This window comes from Sturnira hondurensis, unplaced genomic scaffold, assembly GCF_014824575.4.
Source record: "Sturnira hondurensis isolate 20B ecotype Veracruz unplaced genomic scaffold, ASM1482457v3 Scaffold0002840, whole genome shotgun sequence".
Classification (NCBI taxonomy): Eukaryota; Metazoa; Chordata; class Mammalia; order Chiroptera; family Phyllostomidae; genus Sturnira; species Sturnira hondurensis.
The window spans coordinates 26420688-26442249 of NW_028075471.1; the positions used below are offsets into that span (position 1 = coordinate 26420688).

At 46.8% G+C, this 21562-nt stretch overlaps 1 protein-coding gene across 2 annotated transcripts in view; it reads left to right on the forward strand.

The window, feature by feature from the left end:
- Positions 1 to 21562, forward strand: part of ELMO1 (engulfment and cell motility 1) — a 476071-nt gene that overhangs the window by 238227 nt on the left and 216282 nt on the right. For both annotated transcript variants that reach the window (XM_037041133.1, XM_037041135.1), the window contains exon 14: positions 5394 to 5498. In XM_037041133.1, coding sequence (XP_036897028.1) covers positions 5394 to 5498 — 105 coding nt within the window. The remainder of the gene's footprint in view (positions 1 to 5393; positions 5499 to 21562) is intronic.

The window sequence follows — 21562 nt, forward strand, 5'->3', positions numbered from 1 at the left end:
AAACCCTGGGGGTGGGGCCCAGCCACCTGTTTGAACAGATAGACCGCTGGGAGACTCTGGGCATGCCCAAAGGGAGGCTCGCTGGTTTGGGGAAGTGTTCTCAACCCTGACTGGACATGGGGGTCCCCTGGGGAGCTTTAAAAATCCATTGCCTTGATCCCCAAACCAAGAATTCTTCAGTTAACTTGTTTAGGGTACAGCCTACCCATCAGGACTTTGCAAGCTTCCCCAGGGGATTCACCCGGGGTATCCAAGGTTCATAATTGCTCTTCTAGGGGTCCGTCGAAATGCCCACATACTCCTCTCTTCTGGGGGTGGGGGCTGAGGAGTGAGCGCCCTGTGTGGTTGGACAGAGCTCCCAGGTGCGCTGCTTCCCCCTGGAGAAACTGACCCGAAAGTACTGGCCTTGAGCAATACCCTTGATACGGCTTTTCATGGACTGAATGAGCATTCATTCAGTGTGATTTGCTTTAAAGGTTGCTTTTATTATTGTATTTGTTCAGCAAATGTAGGCATTCATGTTGCACAAATATAAACTCCTAAATTCTCCAAGGCTGTCCCCATGATACGCCACCTGGCAAGCATTATTGTAATCAGCACTTTATTATCCTCCACACTAATGGAGGCCTCACAAGACATTGGCCATTGAAAAGCACAGATCACTCAAACATCATTCAGGCTTTTTGACCCTGCTCCCCCATCCAGGAAGCATCCAAGGGCAGAAGATACTGAGTGATGACAGTTTCCTGCCTTCCCTGTGGAGGTACGAATACATATTATTTTTGTCAGAAACTTGAGCAGTAGAAGTGAAAGGGTTTTCGATTGTAATTCCTTTTTCTGAATAAAGGAGTCTGTTTTCTCATGGAGAGGCCCATGTGCCAAGGAGATAAACAGCAAGTATATTTAAAATGCATTTGCAACTTGGAACCAGTGGGTTCAGAGCCTGGTGTGGTGAATGCTGCATGGGACTTGAGGAATTAGTGGGTGTAGAAGGCAGGTACTTCAGAGCTGGCTTTGATATTTCTTGTGTTATTTGAGATGAGCCAGTCTAGCCACCTGTGAACCTCAAAAGTGTGCTTTCCTCCGAGCAGCATAAACATCCCCTGGGAATTTGTCAGAGATGCAGGGACCCCACCCAACTCTCCCAAATCAGAGACTGTGGGCGTGAGGCCACCGTTGGGCTGTAACGAGCCCTCCAGCAGATTCAGATGCCTGCTCAACTGTGAGCACCCCTGCTTTCCATGAAGGGCTCAGTTTTCTTGTCTATAAAAGAAGGCACTGGTCTGGCTTATATTGAGGTCCATTCCATCTCTCCAGCGGCCTTGGCATTTGACCCTGGAATGGGTTGAACCATTCTCTGTCTTACACCTGAACCTTCCCGTGGATGTGTCACTGCAATAATTCAGCTAAAAAAATTGGCACGTGGGTCACAGCAGAGAGACAAATCTCCAGAACGCAACACCCAAAACCCACATAGCATGCTCACTATGCAGAAACAAATTGTCCGATCTTCAGCGGTTTGTGTCTTTTCCCCAAAGTGAAGAACCCGGGTGCTTCGGAAAGGGAGGCAGCCACTCCCCTTTCTGTAGGGGCTGAGGGCCTGTCGGATGTGATTCATGGAGCGGCATTTCCGCAGCAACAAATGGCATTTCAGAAGGATGCAGAGGCAGGCAGACTTTGCTGTAAAACAAGGGAAAATTTTAAGCCATTTATCAAAACTCACGCAGCTTCTGTTTCAAGACAGGTGGGAAAAAAATATCACAGAACAAGGAAAGAAAATAAATGTGTACCCAAAGCATCTCATAAATAAGAAAGTGAGGGGGGGTACTGTTGGCCTGGCTGGGTTTTCAGAGTATTTTTGTCACTGCGTAGAAAGCTTTGCAGTCTTTCAGCCTGTAATTCCTACGGTCTTCCTGCTATCAAAATTTGTGGTTGTAAAATGATTTCGCTGGCTGTTAAAACCAAAAGAGAAAAAAGAAGCAATAATTTCAAGGACCGGGGAAGCTGGAAAATGGGACCTGGAGTTAAAAAAGAGAGAGAGAAAAAAATAATAATTTTTTGTCATTGGACAAAGCAGTGATGCTTTATAATTTAGGGCAAGTCCCAGAAAATCAAACGAAATTTTCTGGCTGACTTTGGTGTAGTAGCATCCTATTTGCCAGAGACAATAGGAATAGTTTGTTGAACATGAGAGAGACTTAGATCTGCTATGTCTGGGTGGGATGGAGAAATTACAGCTTTCATTACAAGGGATGGACAGAGGCCCACTTCGCCTGGGCAAGCAGTATGCACCCAGGAGAACCTCAACAATCAAGGACCTCTGCATTGGACGTCTTTGTGAACTTCAACAACTTGAAACTAGAATCCTGGTTAAGAGTTTGTACTCTGAATATTAATTGGCCCCAGAGGCATGGGTGCATTTCTGGGCTCTCTATTCTGTTCCATCGATCTATGTTTCTGCTTTTATGCTGGTCCAATGATGTTTTGATTACTGTGGCTTTGTAGTATAGTTTGATATCAGGCAGCATGATTCTCCAGCTTTGTTCTTTTTTCTCAAGATTGCTGTGGCTGTTCAAGGTCTTTTGTGGTTCCATATAAATTTTTGAAGTATTTGTTCTAGTTCTATGAAATATGCCATTGGTATCTTGATAGGAATTGTGTTGAATCTGTAGATTGCTTTGGGTAGTATGGCCATTTTAACAATGTAATTCTCCCTATCCATGAACACAGTATGTGCTTCCACTTCTTTGTATCTTCTTCAGTTTCCTTCTCCTGTGTCTTATCATTTTCCAAGTACATGTCTTTAATTCTTGGTTAAATTTATTCTGAGGTATTTTTTATACAGTTGTAAATGGGGTGGTGAAATTATGACTCTAAACTCTAATTCCTCAGACACCCAGTGCCTCAGTTTCTTTCTTTGTCACAGGAGCCTACTTTATTGGAGTTTTATGAGGATTAAGAGTTGGCAAATGCAAGGTGCCTTGCAGAACGCCTGGCACAGCACAGGCATCATTTTACTGGGACTGTTTGCTAAATAGCTATATGTGTCTTTAAAAGAATCCTAAAAATAAATTATATTGTTTCTTAACTGTAAGACCTTTGGAAAGTAGCAGTGCCCTATTTGGTGCCCCCAGTGTGTGCCTAAGGGGGGTGTGATTGATAGAAGGAGGCTTCGAGGGGATCCTGGGAGCAAATTCAAATAAGACCGATAACTCTCAGGCTGTGGGGACCCTTTCCTCAGCCAGTTTCATGGACACATAGCTTTGGGGGGCTGTTCAGATTAGACAGAGAACAACTAATTTTTGTCATTTGGTTTCCTTTTGGGTATTTATTTTTGGAATAGGCTCATAGACCAACACTAGAAATAGGTCTGAAAGAAATGCCACATTTCTCTCTCTTCCACCTGACACACTTTTCTTTGTTGGCTGGTCCGTGCTGTGTAGCAGCTAGTATTGATTAGCCTGGATTTTCCTCAAATAAACTGTCCTCAGGCTATGCAGAGTCCGGATGCTAACAGAGCTAACGCAGGTGCTCGCAGCAACGAACGCACTGGGGGTGGTCTCGTTGGAGCTGCGGTTTCCTCGGCAATGCATTGGGGACCATAGTGCCCACTGCCTGTTTACTGGATGAAATGATAACGTGAAAAACATGAATGTACTCAGCAAATACTAACCTTTTAACACATTAACTTGTGTTCGTGAAAATCTACTGGATCAAAGTCAAAAAAAATACATTTAGGTGTCATGGGAGAAGTTCCACTATTTTTCTCTTAGGACTAAAAGTATGACAAAGTCTTCCATCACAAGTTACTTTTTAGACAAAAACCTCTTTTCATTTATTTGAGGCATTTTGGTCCCCCCCACACACACACTATTGAATGCAAACCTTACTCCAAGAAATAGCAGATGAAAGCTGAGGCCCCTTGCCTTTGATACGTCCCGTGGATTGCATTTTTGTCCTGGTGATATTTATTTCATGAGATCTGCTTCTCTTAGAAGCAGTGGTGCTTTGGTGTGTTAAAAACTTTCCACCATCCTCATAAACAAATCAGGATGAAATGCTGAATGGAGACACTGGAGTCACTGCACTGACTTACCTTGCCGTGGAGATGCTGGTGGGGATGCTCTCGAAACTGTGGGACTGTGGCCAAAGGTCTGTCGTTTGTCAGCTCATAAAATTCTCTTTGCAAAAATGTCATCGGCATGGAAAAGACAGCTTACACATACTCTTAAATAACGCCCAGAAGTGGGGGTGGTTTGGGCCTTGAGCCAGCGAACCAGAAGGCCTTCCTGAACTTGAATTAGAAAAGAAATTATAGTTAGCCGAAGTTTCCCTGGCAAACCAGAGAGCCGAACTGCTTATTCAGAAGTGTTTAGACACAAAACAAAAATACGTCATGTCATACAAATTACCTCTATTATGAAGTAAAAGCAGTTAACATTTATTTTTCAGCTCTTTGACAAAATAATGAGTTCTCTTAAACTATCCACCATTCAGATAGGAATTTTCATGACAAGTACTAGTGATCGTTTTTGGTGATTAGCAGTGGAGAGTGGGTTTTCACTCTGGACAGGAGTCTTGTGGTGTCTGCTGGGTGACCTTGATCGTGTGGAGAACTCACTGGGCATGTTTGTGCCTCCCTGGTTTGTGCCTCGTGGATGCTGACCACAGGCCAGAGCACTCCTCTGGTGCAGCCAGATATCAGGACCGTGTGGATGTGGGCTTTATGTCAGGTGCCTGTGCCCAGAGGCCTGCAGATGGCGTAACTCTGGACAGCTCACAGATTCCAGGTACCAGGTGGCCTGGCTTTACCTTTGGAGGCATGGGGAAGTTAAGGCCCAGAAAGGTCAAAGGCAGAGATGTGGCTTTATCCCTGGCTGGTCTTTCTCCCCAAATGCTGTTGGTTCCACTGCAGCAGTTTTAGAGAGGGGAGAGAGGGAGAAAGAGAGGGAAAGAAACATCAGTGTGTGGTTTACCTCTCAAGCATCCCCTACTGGGGACCTGGCCTACAACCGAGGCATGTGCCCTGACTGGGAATCGAACCAGTGACCCTTTGGTTCACAGGCTGGCACTCAGTCCACTGAGCCACACTGGCCAGGGCTGCATGATGTTTATTTTCCCTGCAGTGTTACATCTAAGAATAATCCTATCCTTTGACCTTCAGATGACTTTCTTAACCCCAGGTATGAAAGCTGGCTTTGCAGCACTTGGAGAAAGAAGCACCCCTGACCACCACCCCAACATGTTTCCATGGAGATAAAACATGTCCTTCCTACTTGGTTACTTGGTGTTTGCCTTGTGGCACTTGCGTCTGGAGGAGGGAGCCAGACCTCTGGTGCCCAGTGACGTCTGCTGAGGAATGAAGCTGACCAAACATTTTGTTCTCATCACAGAATCACGTGAACCCAGCCATGGACTTCACCCAGACCCCGCCCGGCATGCTAGCCCTGGACAACATGCTGTACTTCGCCAAGCAACACCAGGACGCCTACATCCGGGTAAGCTCTCGGCCCCTCCCAGCGGGTGCAGGTTTCCTGTGGAACTTGAGTTTCAGACCTATGGGTGTGGAGGTTTTCCCGTGAGTTGGGTGGCCCCAGATCTTTGGCTTTCATTACTGAGTCAAGTAAAAATTGAAATGAAATCAATCAGGGGCAGTGAAGTAAAGACCTTTACCTCTAAGTCCTTTTCATATGATAGCATTTAAAAATACAGTGATCCTGGAAAACTCTTTGATGTGGTCCAATGTTTAACTTTGACAAAGCTCTTGGACATAAATAACAAGGAAGATAAATTAACTATCTACCAAAAAGCTGCACAATTCCAACTTGAGTGGAAATCCTTGAACTATTCCACATCATGAAAGAGGCTCAGGATTCTCTCTCATCCTGCTGCAAGTTCACTGCAGTGCTGGGGACACGGTGAGCTGAACAGAGAGGAGGAAGGGGAGTGCTGGGCGGGGGGGGGGGGCAGGGGAGAGAAACNGGAGTGCGGGGGGGGGGGGGGGGGCAGGGGAGAGAAACTCTAGCTACCGAGGTGGATTCCTTTGTTGGTGTGGCAGAGGGAGAATAGAAGATGCTGCCTGCAGATTGGGCAGTGCAGGTATGGGAAGGACCCAGGGGAGATGAAGGGGACTTTAGGGATGGTGACAGAGAAGGCCAGTCCTTCTGGGCTGCTGCACGGGAGTTCCTGGATTTGTGCTGACACCTGATGCCCGTCCTCAGGGTGAGGGACAACTAATCAGAGAATGACAAGGAATAGGGTGTGAATAAATGGGACAAGAGGGCTGGTGACCACTTACAAGGTCAGCTGGACCTCAGCTTGGAAAGTGATCAGCGAATTGTCTAACACAGGAAGAGTAGGGCTGAAAGTAGAGTAAAGGAGGAGTCTGTTACTCTTGTGCTTTCTCTTCATCCCTGGTGGTGGCACCAGCTTCTTGGAGACTGGGGTTCGAGGTCCAGCACGTGGTTGTCTAGCGTGTCTCGTGATGTGAATGTGGGCCGTTCCTTCTGGTCTGGGCTACACTTTCTTGTCTAAACAAGGGAGCAGTGTTCTTCTGGGGGGCATTTGGAAACGTGTGAGTGAGTTCCTCCGGTTGTCGCCATGTTCCGTGGGTGCTACTAGGCCACACCTGTCATTCAGGGACGGTCTCCATGGTGAAAAGCCATCCTGCCCAGCAGCGGCCCCTGAAAAAGTGATGCCAGGCCTCAGAGCCCTCTGTGGGCACTGTATTTTGACTGGATGAGTTTTTCTATATATGCAATTTGATAAGCTTTAACTTCTACTGGAATATTATGTGTTATTTGATGATATGAAGAACTTTATGCATTTCTGTGAAACGTGAGATCAGGTGCTTGGCCAGAAATGCAATCTTCCATAAGAAAATTTTTTCCCTTCTTCCTGTTTTATTGAGAAATAATGGACATATATCACCACCGTAGAAGTTTATGACATTTAGCATGATGGTTTGATTTACATACCTGGTAAAGAAAATTGTGTTTTTTTAATAAAAGTTGTGTTTGGCTTGTAATGTGTATATATTAATTGCACGGATTGTTTTCCTAGGAATGTAATCTGCTCTCACAAAAGTCAATTAGTATGTTTGAGACACCGTGTAGTACAGCCTTAGAGAATTGTGTGTGAAAAGAAGCCATGTAGAAATTGAATTTAGAATTAATGATTAATTTTTGTGGGTGAATGTTCCCAAAATTAGAGCTCATTGATGCTGAATATATTGTTAATTGCATAAGAAGAATGTGTCTTATGAAAAGTAATTTTATGTTTTCAGCTCATTTTCTTCAGTGTGTTCTCTAAACTGTATAAGTGAAATGGTTTGCTGGAAAACCTGATAGAACTTTATGTGTAATAGGGACTTAAAGGAAGAACCCTTTCTTTGTGCCCTGACTGGGTGGCTTGGTTGGTTAGAGTATCGTTGCATGGACCAAAAGTTTGCAGGTTCAATCCCCACTCAGGGCACATACCCATGTTGTGGGTTCAGTCCCTGGTTGGGGTGTGTATAGGAGGCAACCAACTGATGTTTCTCTCTCTTTCTCTCCCTTCATCGCTCTCTAAAATCAATTCTTGGGTGAGGATTTTTTTTTTAATCCTAGTTGTTTAAAGTATGGCCTTTTTTGTCTGCATGCCCTGTTATTCATTGGGTAGACATTCCTATAACTGACATGCCCATTATTTTCTCAGAAGTGTCTCTCTCTGTCTCCCATCTGACTTTGGATCTGACTGGATGGGAAGCTAAGGCTGCGTACAGGGATGAGGTCCTGAGACCGTAGGGGGAGTCTGAGATGTTCTGCAGGAAGGGTCTGTGGTGACTGCGACAGCCAGGTACAGCCGTGACTGTGCGGCTGTGATGCAGACACCGAAAACAGGCAGCTCGGACAGCTAACTGAACGTTGATCTGTGAGCTGAGCAGTCTCTTCTGCAGCACAAAAATGAGTTCTTTTTGCTAAGTTTACATTTTTATGAAATTTGTCTCTTTTTTTCCCACCAGGTAAATTTCCTGTCTCAGTGCCGTGATTTATTCATTATTTGTCCGTCAGTCAGTAAGCACTGGTTGTAGGCCCGTGCCAGGCAGATCTGCAGTGAGATTTGTAAAAGAAATCATAACACACACTTGCACACACAAATGTTCCCTCTTTGAGCTGGGTGCCCTCCTCCCCCATTACGTTGGCTCAGACACTGTGCCTTTGTGGTTTCCCAAGCCGTCTCGTGCCTCCTGTTCTGACGCGCCTGCCACTCACTTTGCCGTGCCCTGTACCGCGGCTGCACCTGTCACTGTCCCGAGTGATGTGGGGCAGTCTTCTCTGCCCTCATCTCCACCGCCCTCCCATCCATACTGGACACTGGTTACCATTCACTGGTCTCTCCAGCTGCCTGTCCTCTTCTCCCCTTGGCTGCCCTCCTAGTCTCTCCAGTGGGTTTTGCTCCCTCTGCCTGACCATTGGAAGAACATGGTCCCCAGGATTCTGTCTGTGGACCTTTTGTTTCAATCACTCAGGCTGCACAGGTTTACAGAGTAGCCACCCAATGTCCATCAGTGAGCTAGCGGATGGGGACTCCCCAAGGACCAAGTCACTCGTGAGCCCTGTCAGTGAGGAGCTTACTGTCTAGAAAAGGAAAGGAGGGTGTGGTGGGGGACAGGAGGACGAAATAAATATCAGGCACTTTCTGGGTCACTGGGCATGTATTTTGATTGGGGAGGTGGGGAAATTGGGGACCCAGAGGACAGTCATCAACACAGGTGTGGAGGTCAAATCAGGAAAGCTTCCTGGAGGAAGCAGTACCTACTCTAAAATCTGTTGGATGGCTCTAGTTAATTGGGTGGAGGGAGTGGGGAGGGAAGTACTCCAAGCAGAAAGAAACAGTGAGCTAAGGCAGAAAGGCACGTGCTTTGTTCAGGGGACCAAAAATATTATCATAATATGTCTACAGTAGGGAGGGCCGCCTGTGACCAGGGCTGGAGAGGCAAAAGTAAGCTTGTTCATTAGGAATCTTTCAGCTCTCTCTAGGGTGGTGTTTGGGCTTTGACCTCAGCACAGTGGAGAATTTCTGAAGTGTTTAAAATAAAGATGACAAGAGTTAATTTTAGAAAAACCACTCTTCTGCCAGAAAACAAATGTGAGAAATCGCGACTAGCAGCGAAAATAAAATTTGGGAGATTATGGAGAAATGATGGTAACCTGAACTAGGATGGTGGCAGTGGCACTGGGGAGCAGCAGCTTGAATGAGTTATTTTCAAGCGAAAATGAACCACAGGGTCTCGGAGGAAGAAAGAGGGAGATTACTGCCTCGAGGGGACGGGTGGACAGCAGCATCAGTGAAAACGTGTGGGGCTGTGCGGGGGTATTCATTCGGAGCTACCAGACCCTCCCATGCACACGGGACACCTGTGTAGGTGGACCTTCTGGTGGGCAGTGAGGGAAGGGCAGCAGAGATCAAATCCACGTAGACACTGCATTCTGTGTACTGTAAGTCCCCGTCCCTTCTAACCCCCTTTGCATGACCGTGGCTGGGGTGACCTTTCTAAACTGAGGTCAGAAGGCTTCTGGGGTCACCCCTAGCCCACAAGTCCACCTCTTGTGGAACCTGCCACAGGGTGGATTTTCATAATGTCCTGTTTGTTAAGTGAGTAAAGAGTTTCTTTAGTTTCTTTTTAAATGGTCTCTTGCCAGCAATCAATATGTTTTATCATCCGAGAAGCATGGCCTTTGTGCTTTTGGCAGTTACTATCTGGAGGTAGGTTTTTGAACATGAATTTATTGACCGGCAGCCTGGTTTCGTATGTGTTCTTTGAATAAGCTCTGTAGCTGTGCCCTAATGGGAGCAGTGGATGCAATTGAGTTACCCCACGGGGAGTTAACTCAACGCCCCCCCACCGGGGTGGGCACGGAATGTGAGGAGGGATTGTGAGTCCCGACAGGCCCAGTGCCGGGAGTCAAATTAGGAGTCCTGGCGTGACTTCCGACTTCTGGACCTTTACTGACTTGGGGCACTCGAGCGTCTACTTTTCCCGTGGACACTTCTCCCTGCTCCCCCACCAAGGCCCATCTGTGAGAGATGCAGGGCTGTCACTAGTCCACAGACAGAACGGTGACACATGCTGAGTGTGGCATGACTTTGTTTGCCTTATTAATATTATTTTTTGTTCTTTCTGTACTGATAAGCTCAGGGTCTCTACTGGAAGTAAAACCTTTGGACTTACGCATTCTCGATGTGTTTAATTATTCACGGGGACCTACAGAGAAACCCAAACAATTTGGTTTTTGTTGGGTTCAACACTCTTGCTGGCTATTGTGGGAGCCGAGTTTCGGCCACAAAGTAGGAGGTATTGGCAAGAGAACATGAGACTCCTACATACTCGACTGGCCAGCTCCGAGGTGGAAGCGAAGCCCTAAAAAGTACTCGGGGAAAATGCTACAACGAACAGAGCAGTTTCGGGATGAAGTGAATTCTACATCAGAATAATCTTCAACCCTTAGTGCTTCATGTGGGTTGGGTAACATACAAGAAATACTCTGTAAATTAGCTCCTTTTTTCAGGAAAAGCCTATAATATAAGCATTGCTACCACGTCGTATAGATGTGGGATCTGGGACTCGGAAGAGGATCAGAGAATCTCTCTGGGTGAGACAACCAGCTGACAAGTAGAATTTGGGCCGACGTCTTTGGCCTTCAGATCTCAGGCTTTTTCCAGCTGGAAGCCTTCTGTCTCTGGGCTTGGAGTGTGATAGACACAACAGGTCTGTCCCTGACATGGAGGGAAAGGGGACCAAATCAAAGGAGGAGTGGGTAGAAAACATGGGGAGTCTATGGGACCATCAAGCAAGCACCTGTGTTCAGTTTTGATCTTCCTAAACCCAGCGTGATCAGGAGTCATTCTTAAAAGTGAGAGAGGCAGCACCCGCCCCCCACACCGTTCTTTTCTATTACAAACTTTGTGTGCAGTGTCACAGTGTCTTTATTAGACTATACATGCTTGGAAAAGCAAGGCTGTCTTCTTCCTGTATATCACCATATTACCAAATGTTTGATGGACACTAAAATGATTCAAGTTGTGTAAAGGAATAAATGAGCCCATTGAAGGGTTGTCTGCACAGCTTTCTAGATTTCAGACTAGTAGCCTGAGAAGGAACACGCAGAAGTATTTCGGGAAGTCAAGGGAGTCCAGAACCTGCTCTCAGCCGTCCAGCGCCTCTTGGCATTACCGCCGGACAGAGCGTGCTGTGCGTGACCCCAGACCCCAGAACGTCAGATGAGCTATTTCACTGTGCAATAATAACAGCCAAAGGCATGCCAATGAGATAGTTCTTTTATTGTTTTTTTCCCCCTGAGGAAAATCAAATTCACACAGAAAACAAAAATGGTTTTTAGATGCTAAAAACCATCTAGCTAACGGAAGGGCGGTCCTTTCACGTGTGTTCACTTCCTGACTCATTCAGGAAACATTATCGTGCACCTGCCATCTGCCAGGCGGCGCCATGCACAGTGGACGTGGTGGCCAATCAGGAAGGCCGGGGCGGGTTCCTGGGTCCCAGAAATTGGAACCTTGAGCGAAGGAGGAGAGTAGGATGTTCACTTGAGTCTAGTTTTGTTTCATCTTGTTTTTGATTTCCTTTTTCCCTTCTTTGGGATCTTGGTAACTTCTGGATTTTTAGATATGACCTACTCTGCACAGATCTACCAAGTCATAAAAACTTTGCTTCTTTGCAGCTTTCCACAATGTATTGAGTGGATGCACAGTTCACTGTTCTGTAAGTTATCCGTGTTTAACGGGCTCCAAATCACTCAGGACTTGCTTCCTTTCCCAGTGGCCTCATTTTAAACAGTTCTTAGAGCAGTAGCCTGGTGTCGGGTCAGCGTGGAATAGGTCAGACCCGACCCCTCTCACATGCGTCTGCTCTTTCCCTGGGTTGATGCTGTGTCATAAGCAAAATGTGATTTTAATGAGGCTGTTACCCGCTAAATGCAGAATTTATACAACACTGAGGCTTCCAGTACAAAATAAAAAGAAAATTCTGGAAAAGACTTTTTCTTTATGTATACTGGTATATTCTTAAGAATTCTACATATATTCTGTATATTCTAAGAATATATGTAGGTATATTCTTAAAACTATACCAAATCAAAACAAAACTTTATAATACATCAATAAAGTAGATTATAGAAAAAATGGACACTTGTACCTAACAATTGTTTTCTTTAAGTTCTCTCATTGTAGCCTTTTTATTGAAGGCTGAAAAATTTGAAGTATGTATATACTGTTTCAAAACTTTTCAGTGGAGTCTTCCTCCTCATGATGCATACACAGTGAACAATAGTTACTAAGAATAGTTGGGAAAATATCGGTTTAGATCCTAACTCGCTGGTGGGACATGGGAGGTGTGGCTCTTTAGGCCGCGTTGAAGGGGACACGTCCAGCGAGGACCCAGGAGGAGACACGCTCCCATCTTGGGACCTTTTCATGTTTTAGAACTTAAAATGTAAGTGCTGAACATGCATTATTCTTAATCTTCCCTCAGTACTCTCAGAGATGGGGAGATAAGGTAGCCTTTGTACCTTCTTCTTCCAGTACGTAGATCCTTCTGTCCATTGAGGTCTACCTCTAGTTCAAAGCCATTTGGGGGACACTTTTCAACTTTTCTCTTCTGTTATAAACATAATTAATAGCAAGCACAGAACTTCCTATAAGGTAACAGATATGCTAAACCCTTTTAATAATTTCTTATAACCACTCCTGTAGGGTTGGCACTCACTTCCATTTTACATCATTATTTCCATTTTACAGACGAGGAAACTGGCACACAAAGAGGCCGGGTGGTTTGCCCAGGATCGCACCCCTAAGAAAGGGCCAGAGCTGAATTTAAAACCAAATAATCCTCTCCTAGTATTCAAAGCCTGTGGCTCTTAAGCACTTGTAGGGTTGTAGCCACAGTTCAAACGAGTCCTATGACTGTGTTTTGCTCAACTGGCTCAGTATTTTTAGTGGGAAGGTGATTGACTTGCCTATAGGAAGGGTGTCCATTCTCTCCCCAAACAACCAGGTGCCAGAACTCCCTATTACACTCGGTCTGGCTGCTTCCTGTCCTACTAGTCATCTACCTGGTGCCACAGGGCTTGAGTCAGTGACCACTGATGAGGTGGGCTTCAGTGACCTTTGGAAAATTCTGAATGCACACAGTAGGTGCTCCGTTGTTCACTTACCTTTTCTTTTTCCCTGTTCATCAAGCTTTACTCAATTCGTGTTCCATCTCCCAGGGGTTTCATACTTATGTGCTCAGTGTTTGTCGTCCTTCCACTTTTGGTGTCAGTTCCCAGAGAGCAGATGCTTTATCTTGCCTTCCGTGTTTGTTCTCTTGCTAAGAATAAGGACTTTAATTTCAGCTTCCCAATAGCAGAGAAAAGGACTGGCACACTTCTCAGATTCTCCTGTTGTAGGTATTCAAGGGGGAAAAAAGCCGTCAGATCTTACTATAAATACACTGGACCAGTGTTCTTGGAGACCCAGCACAGTCGGCCCTCCATGCTGTATGTCAGACCATGCCAGAGCCCCCCCCCCCCCACTACCTACCAGCCTGTGTTCTAAGGAAACAGGCAGTGAATATCCCACACACACTAAGGCGGGTGCTGGGGGAGGCAATGCCGAGTCTTTAAAATAAATTAGGGAACTTCTAACATTTCAAGGAGGGAAATGAGCAGTTTCCCAGGCGACATAATTACAGGACAGTGTGTAACGTGTAATTAAACTTAACTACGAAGCAAATGGTTGGAACAAAGCTTGGTGGCCCATCACTTCTTGTCCCCATAGTGCTGACAGATCCCCCCTCCCCTTGTCCCTGAAATGCCTCCAACAGCAATTGCTCCTAATTTTTTTAAGTGAAATTACATGTTGCCAGTTAAACACAAGTTTTGTGTAAAGAAGCCTTTTTTTTTTTTGAGTGACGGTTTCCTTCTAGGTTATCTGGAGCACAGAATCGATTTAGAATAACAAGGATCAAGGCACAGCCTTGCTGGGACTTTAAAATGACTCTTTTGTCTAATAATTCATGTAAATACTTTATATCTTGCTTTTGTATTTATTCCTTCTTTGACCAAGCTTCACGGTTTGGGGGCTTATTTTTCTGTACAGAATTTTTTTCATGTTTTAAAAATAGTGGCATTAATTTCGTTGATTGTGACTACCCAAGCTGTCACTGCCAAACAATCAGGACCTCTTGAGAGTGTGAATGTATGTGATTCGATTTACTAATTGCACTGGAAGGCAGATTTTGTGACATCCGAGCCAACGATTTGAATGGAATGCTTCAGGCCTCGGGATGAGATCATTGTTCAATTTGGGCTTGGCTGTTATCTCCGAAGAAAACCGGAGTTCCACGTGCAGTAATGGAACTGGCTACAGCCCCTGTGTGCTCTGCATCCCCACTGCCAGGTTCTTCGGGGACTGGGGTCAGGTCTTGAAATCTAGCTCAGGGCTAAAACATGGCAGTTATCCGTTCTTTCTCCTTTCCTGCCAGCATGACCTGGGTTTGAGGGTCAGAATTTTTGTTTTACTGTTTTCGTTTTGATTTTTAAACAGTAAAATTCAGTGAGATAATCCCTTGACTGGTGTGGCTCAATGGGTTGGGTGTTGTCCTGAAAATAGAAAGTTCACCAGTTCGAGTCCCCATCAGGGCATATGCCTGGGTTGCTCTCCAGGTCCCTGGTTGGGGGCATATGCAAGAGGCAACTAATTGCTGTTTCTCTCCCACTTCGATGTTTCTGCCTTCTGTCTCCATTCCCCTCTATAAAAATAAATAAATAAAATCTTTAAAAAAAACCTCAGGGAGGTTTTAAAAGCATAATAATGGAGAGAAGAAAAACAAGCTATATAATGAACAACAGGCACCTGACACACTGTGGACCTATGCCCGGTGTGAACTTCAAGGTTAGGAACTACAGACCCACACACCTGTGGACGACTCCCTCACTGGAGTGCTGGCGAAGCCTGTAGCCAATAGTCGCTGTCCTGGGGGCTCTGTCTTAGACCCAGGGATAGGCTCCCATCCTTTTTCCCACCTGGCTCTCCCTCAGTCCACATGGTCCGTGTTCATGTCTCTCTATGCTAGTTAAATACATAATTACTGAGTCCATGTTCTGTGACAGGCTGCCCCCTTTCTCCTATTGCTTAGCAGGCTTCCACTTTCATTAGGCATTTTTGGTTTTTACTTCCCTGTGCAAAGCTCGGTAGCTGCTGTGGGATGAGTTCGCTGTGGCTTTCTGCTCTGATGGCACATTGTAATTTTTTTGTTAAGGGTTGGATGTAATGTATCGGTAACAGGAACTGAGATAAATGGGCCTTTGGTGTGCGGTGTGAGGTTTTATGTTTGTCCGGCCAGGAATTAGCCTGTGTGTACGGTTTGCCGTAGCTGCGGGTGTCAGAGGCAGAAATTTCTTCTGGGCCCTCGCTCTGTATTGTCTTTGGGTTTCCGTGGAGACTCCTTCTTCAGTTAGCAGCTGAGGCTCGTGGTTCGCTCAGCTGTGATGTCCTGTTATTATACAGGAGCCCTGTTGATGTGATGGGAAGGTGTGGGGGAAGGGAGTGCCCCACAGCCCTGTGACCGAGTCTCAGTCTTTCAGTGGGCATGTGCCCTTGGGCTGCGACCTTCACAAAGTCCTTCTCATTTCCATCCTTTACTGTCACAGGAGAGTGGGCTAACCATAGCTGGAATTGGGCTTTTCTTTCCCCACGTTGGTTAAGCTCTGGTAAAATCCAGGCAGTATAAGCTCTGTTAAAACAGGTCCCCTGGTGGGCAGGCCACTGTTAAAGAGTGGAATGCTCTGGAATTATTCTAACATGGTCGCTTTTCCCTCTCATCAAAGCAAGAGAGGGTTTTGGTTTTTTTCCCTCTGATAGTCACCTGGAGAACAGGCAGGGCTCCTGGAGATGTTACTCATGAAAGCTTAGGGCTGGGCCCTTGCCTCTGAAGTGCCTCCCTGTTCAACTCCAGTCAGTTGCCCTTTCAGTATTTCTATCCGGCTCTGGCTTCTGCCCCTAGGTAGCTCTGATCCCCTGGATTTTCCTGTATTCCCCATTTGGAGGGGGACAGTTTGCCCTGATTTTTTTGTTGGAACTGGGGAGAGGTGTTGATTTTCAATTTGGCCAGCCTTTTTCTGGTGGGGAGTTTGGGAATGACAATTTTCAAGGTTTTTACATGTTGGACCAGAAGCCAGAACTGCCCCCTCTTCAGCTTTTTAGCAGGAAAAAAATAAAAATAACATTTGAACCATAAAGAGGAGCTGGTAGTTGTGCCCCATTTCTGGAATTTCCTGTACTCAGTTATTACTTCGTCTCATATGTCCTTCCAGCAACGGGTCACTTTCTCCAGGGGCTGGGGCTGGCTAAGCTTCCTTGAAACCTTGTTGTTGAAGAATTTTGGGTACTATGTATGGGTCAGTAGACTCCCCCTCCATGCCTCTGAAGTCTCAGGCTCCTTTGCTTTTCTGGACCCGGAGCTAAAACACCACCGAGACCTAGGCATTATCCCTGGGGGCTAATACTTCAGGGAGAAGTCATACAAGGGCCTGTGTGGGAGTCATACGAGGCCACTCTGTGGCCCCTTGTTCCTCCCTCACGGGGTCTGCCACGTGACTAGTGACACGTCAGGGGAAAGAAGGTCAGGGAAGGGTCTGAGCCATATGACCATCAACATGAAAGGTCAGGGGGTCTAACCCACATGACCGGAGATGGGACAGTTCAGAAGGAGACCCAAACTGCACGACCAGCGAAATACTAGGGGAGAACAAGTCACCTGGGGGCGAGGCCCTTCTTTTCCCAGCTTTGCCTATTGCTGGGCCCCTGGGGCTTTCTGCCCTGTGCCTGGCCCATTATCCTCACTCTACTCATGCCTGATTGCCCACCACACAGCCATTAAAAAAAATAAATTTGTTCAACCTAAAAAAATTAAAATCTCTGGCTCTCAGCAGGTGTCGGTGAGTTCTGGGACCCTGCCTTCTGGCCGGACGGCCAGTCACCCCGAGGCAGGGAGCCGTGAAATGGGTTTCTGTCTGGAGCACATGGCCTCCCTGCGCTCGCTCTTTCCCGAAAGGCCGAGCAGAGATCTAACCCCCCTGCTGCGGCCGCCCCTCCGGTTGTCCCTCTGGGAATGGAAACCACATTATCAGCTGTCTCGGCAGGCTCCCCCACCCCCGTGCCTTTGTCCCAGATATGGAGCTCATGCTTGGGTGAATCACTGCTGACTCTCATTTTTAAATTGTATTCATGTGGCCGGGGTCCAGCCTGTATTAGCGACCTGCCTTCCGAATCAGAAAGCATTTTGTGGCGGTATAATAAAATTTAGGTGGTAGTGTTCCCGATTGTCCTGTTGTGTTTGGTAAAAATAGCTTTCCCCTTCGGAGCTGCGCAAGCCACCTGGTGTACCCAGGCGTGTTTGACATTGTCAGGTGATTTTATTTTTACCTTGACCTTAATTTTATCAGCTTTCCCCCTGTATTGGTAAAATCCGAGATTTTAAAATTTAGTATAAATCATAAATAATAGACAATAGTTTTTTTTATAAGGTGGCTGAAACACTTAGTAACAAATATAACAGCCCCAATGACTAATTTTTCTCTGGCGGGTTTATCAAACGCTCTTCTGTACAAGGGTCCTTGCACTTGGTGGCTGTTAGAATTCATGACCTCGCTATAGGTCATTCCTACCTGTCTGCAAACTTGCAGTTCCCCTGGCCAGGAAAGCCAGCCTGGCTGACGTTTCGGTTCTTGAACGGTGATGCTCCTGTGCATGAACTTCGCACATGAAGTTCCCACTGGCTCGGCCTCCCCTTTCCCCATCCCTGTCCGGGCGTCCATCTCACTCTCTTCATCCATTCTTCAGGCCTTCATCCTTCTGGCTCGTTTTCTGTTTTCTTCTTTATGTCCTTGGTTTTGTTTCCTTATTACTTCCTTTATAGCACTTACTCAATCTGGAGTTAGATAATTATATGTTTTATTATTTGATCGTTATCTTTCCCAAACCTGACACTTTTGAATGTCCTGGCAGCAGGGACTGTGCCCTTTTTGCCCTTGGCTATCACTCTCTAATGTTGGGCCGTTTGGAATAACTGTTAGATGAATGAGTATTTGATAGGCTGAATTCCTGAGCAGCATCGCTTCCGTCATCCGCTCCAAAGTCCTTCGTGGCCCTAAGTGGTGTGTGTCAGAGGGTCAGAACGGGAGCCAGACTTGGAAGAAATGCACATTTACTGAGCTGGTGGGACCATCAGACTGGCCATACTTTAAGACTGAGGAGCTACCTGGTATGAAGCCTTCTTCAGGGTCTCGGTTACCAAAGCCATGAGAACCTGTGTGTGCTACATGAGTAGAGTTCTGTATCAGAAAAGGACGGAGAAGACCAATGAGGAGGTCGTTATTCCTGCAGAGCGGTCAGTTCTGCTGGTAGCCTGGTGGCTTGGGGCTCCGCCCAGCACAGGGTAGGAACAAATGAAAGGCAAACTGTACTGAATCATGAAGGTATGCCAGGTGCTGTTAGGGACACATATTTACTTCACTGAAGGCTCACAACAATGCTATAGGGTAGACACTGTTATTGGACCCATTTTGCAGATGCCGACGCTGAGGCTCAGGGATGTGATGTAAGTTGTCTGGTGTTATAATAGACTGTAGAAAGCTAACTTGGAATCTGGACAAAGGCCATTTTCTCCTCCCGTCCAAAGAGAATATCAAGGACACAGATGGTCCTTTCCCACCCTAGGCCCATGTTGGCCCTCCGAAATGATCTTTTTAAAAAAAGTTAAGGCTGTACTTTATAGGAGAGTTTAAACGTCACAGCAAAGTCGAGGGAAGGTACAGAGACCTCCTGTGAGTCTCCTGCCTCTGCACATGCGCAGCCTCCCCCATTGTCAACCTTCCTCACCAGAGGGGTGCCTTTGTTACACCCGATGGACCCACACTGACACATCGCAATCACCCCAAATCTCAGGTGTACACTAGGGTTCCTTCTCAGTGTTGTATATTCCACAGGTTTGGACAAATACGTGGTGACACGTAGCCACCATTATAATATACCGAGTGTCTTCATGGCCCTAAAAATTCTCTGTGCCCTGTCTGTTCATCCCTCACCCCTCGAAAAATGCCTGGCAACCACCGATAAATACATTTTAAGTGACAAAAGTATTAAGATCTTTTGGCTTCACATTTGCGTTTCTGGAATGCATTTAAAGGAGATAATCTTGTACAAGAGCATACACATCGCTGAGCGAGGATGTTTATCGTGAGGCCCCCCTAATGTGCCAAGAGGACATCTGGGTGATGGGAGGGGTCTGGACGCAACACACACGTGGCAGGGGGGGCAGGCCTCGGCTGCCTCGGTGCAAATGCAGATGCAGTGTGGAAGCTGAGCCTCTGCGCTTGGCAGCCTTACGCTCATTAGGAATTGAGCTTTGTTGTTAAAGAAAAGGTTCTGAAGTGAAGAAAAAGGTGGAGTCTTTGTGGAATAGAACACCTGTGAGATAATCGATCTCCCTGGTGTTTAAGCACTTGAGCTACTCACCGTGGTGGCTGAGCCGGGGCACGCGTGGCCTGCGGGTACCTCCTGTGGTGGAAGGGGGGGCTCCATCACTCCAGGCGGCAGTTGGGGTGGGCAAGGCTGCTTCCTGGGAAAACCACAGCAGTCGCTGCTTGCCCACCATGCTCTCCTCCCCTATGCATCCGTATTTTCAGAGACTTTTGTCAATGGTAGAGTAATTAAGACAAATGTCCTCATTCATCTTGCTTTCAAGGAATCCTTTGGAGTCTCTTACCTTCCATTTTTCCTAGTTCTGCAAGCATCACAGATTTAACAGAGACAGGCCTGTCTTCAGACAAGGAACAGGGGGCTCACCAGCAGGGCTTATTTCCAGCTGAGCAGGGGCCTCGGACTCAGGTATGGTCCCCAGTATGCACCAAGGAAGTTCAGGGGCACCATCACCTAGGAAACAGGAGTTTCCCTTTTAGTCTGGCAACATGGGAGGCCAGCCCTCAGCCCCACTGCAAGTTGCCCCTTCCCTGTCCCCCACCACCCACACCATGATTCTTGGGCCTCATTCCTGGTACCAGGAGGGTAAGGAGTGGAGCCATTGTGCCATGTGGGCGTGTGGAAGGGAAGTCCCTGTGCGGTGGGAGCTGGCTCCCTGTCATCTCGTTCATTTACTCCTTCTGGTTCTCACTCACAGTATTTACAGGAAGAGTTGAGAGTGAATACTTGCCGAGTGATTTCCATAAACCTACAACTGAGGACATCTTCACACACCCCAACGCTCTGTAAATGCTTATTCTCACAGTGCACAAAGCAGGTGATGCACTGATTCCCTGGACAGACCTTTGAGCTGGTGGCTCTGGCCCAGAGAGAACTGGCTCCTCCGTCTGTTCTGCGTCATGGCCCTGTGCCCGCTGGAGCACCTCAAGCATGGGCAGGGGGCTCAGCTTCTACCTGAGTTTCCTGCGCAGCTTGGATTCTGTGGGCAGCTATGTACTCCAGCTGCCAAGAAACTTCTGGGTCCTGAGCAGAGGAAAGCATGACGTCGGAGGTTGCCGGGGAAATCCCAGAAGCCATTGCTTCTGATAAAATCCACGGGGGAACAGAATGGGGAGTGGGGCTGACAGAGGCTGAGCAGATGACAGTAACTCAGTTAAGATGCTCGTGAGTGTGCAGAAATAATAAATTGTGGAAGTTCTGTTGCTAAAGTCAGGCAAGTTGGTGCTCCCATGACGGACAGAGACGCCCCTGGACTCTTAGGCACCGCCAGCCAAGTGAGAGGCCTGGCTTGCAGCCTGTACTGTCCACTCACTTGTCAGTCATGGTTTCATTAGTAAGTGACGGCTGTGTGACTCGGCTGCAGGGTGGCAGACTCACAGGTGGCTGACATGTGCATCCTACCCCAGGGGCTCAGCCCTGCCTGGCAGAGTGAGGTGCCTGTACTTCGCCACAGTTTGGGGCAAAAAGTGACAGATTTGATAGGAAAGGTGTAGATAAGGCTGTGGAGTTCTAGAGGAGGGAATTGTGTGTGGTTCACCGGAGAAGGTGACACTGGGGTGGGTCAGAAGGAGGAGGGAGATTCAGACAGGTGGGGAAGGCGTGGTGAGGGATGGAGGAGTGTCCGGGGAAGCGATTTCCATAAGAGAGCACCACACCTGGACAGACCCCTGCAGGAGGGCGTGTCCCACAGGGGAGAGCTCCTTGTTAGCAGATGTGGCCAAGATTTGGGATGCTTGTGTAGAATGCGATGTAATGAGAAGAAATGCATTTCAAAGGCTAGGTTTATAGGTGAAAAATTTCCTTTCCACACACCATTAAGTTCAAGTAAATCAACATCTGGCTTAATCTCTTAATCAGATTTCAGTAAGCAATTGCCCTATTTTAGCTATTTTAATATGTGTATCAGAAATTATGCAATCAGAAGATGTTTCTGAAAATGTTGATTCATTATTGTCCAGAAGATGGTGATAGGAAATAGTTCTTGTTCTTCACCTTTGCCTCTCCTCAACCGCACTTCCCCAAACCAAAGTGAACTTATGAATCT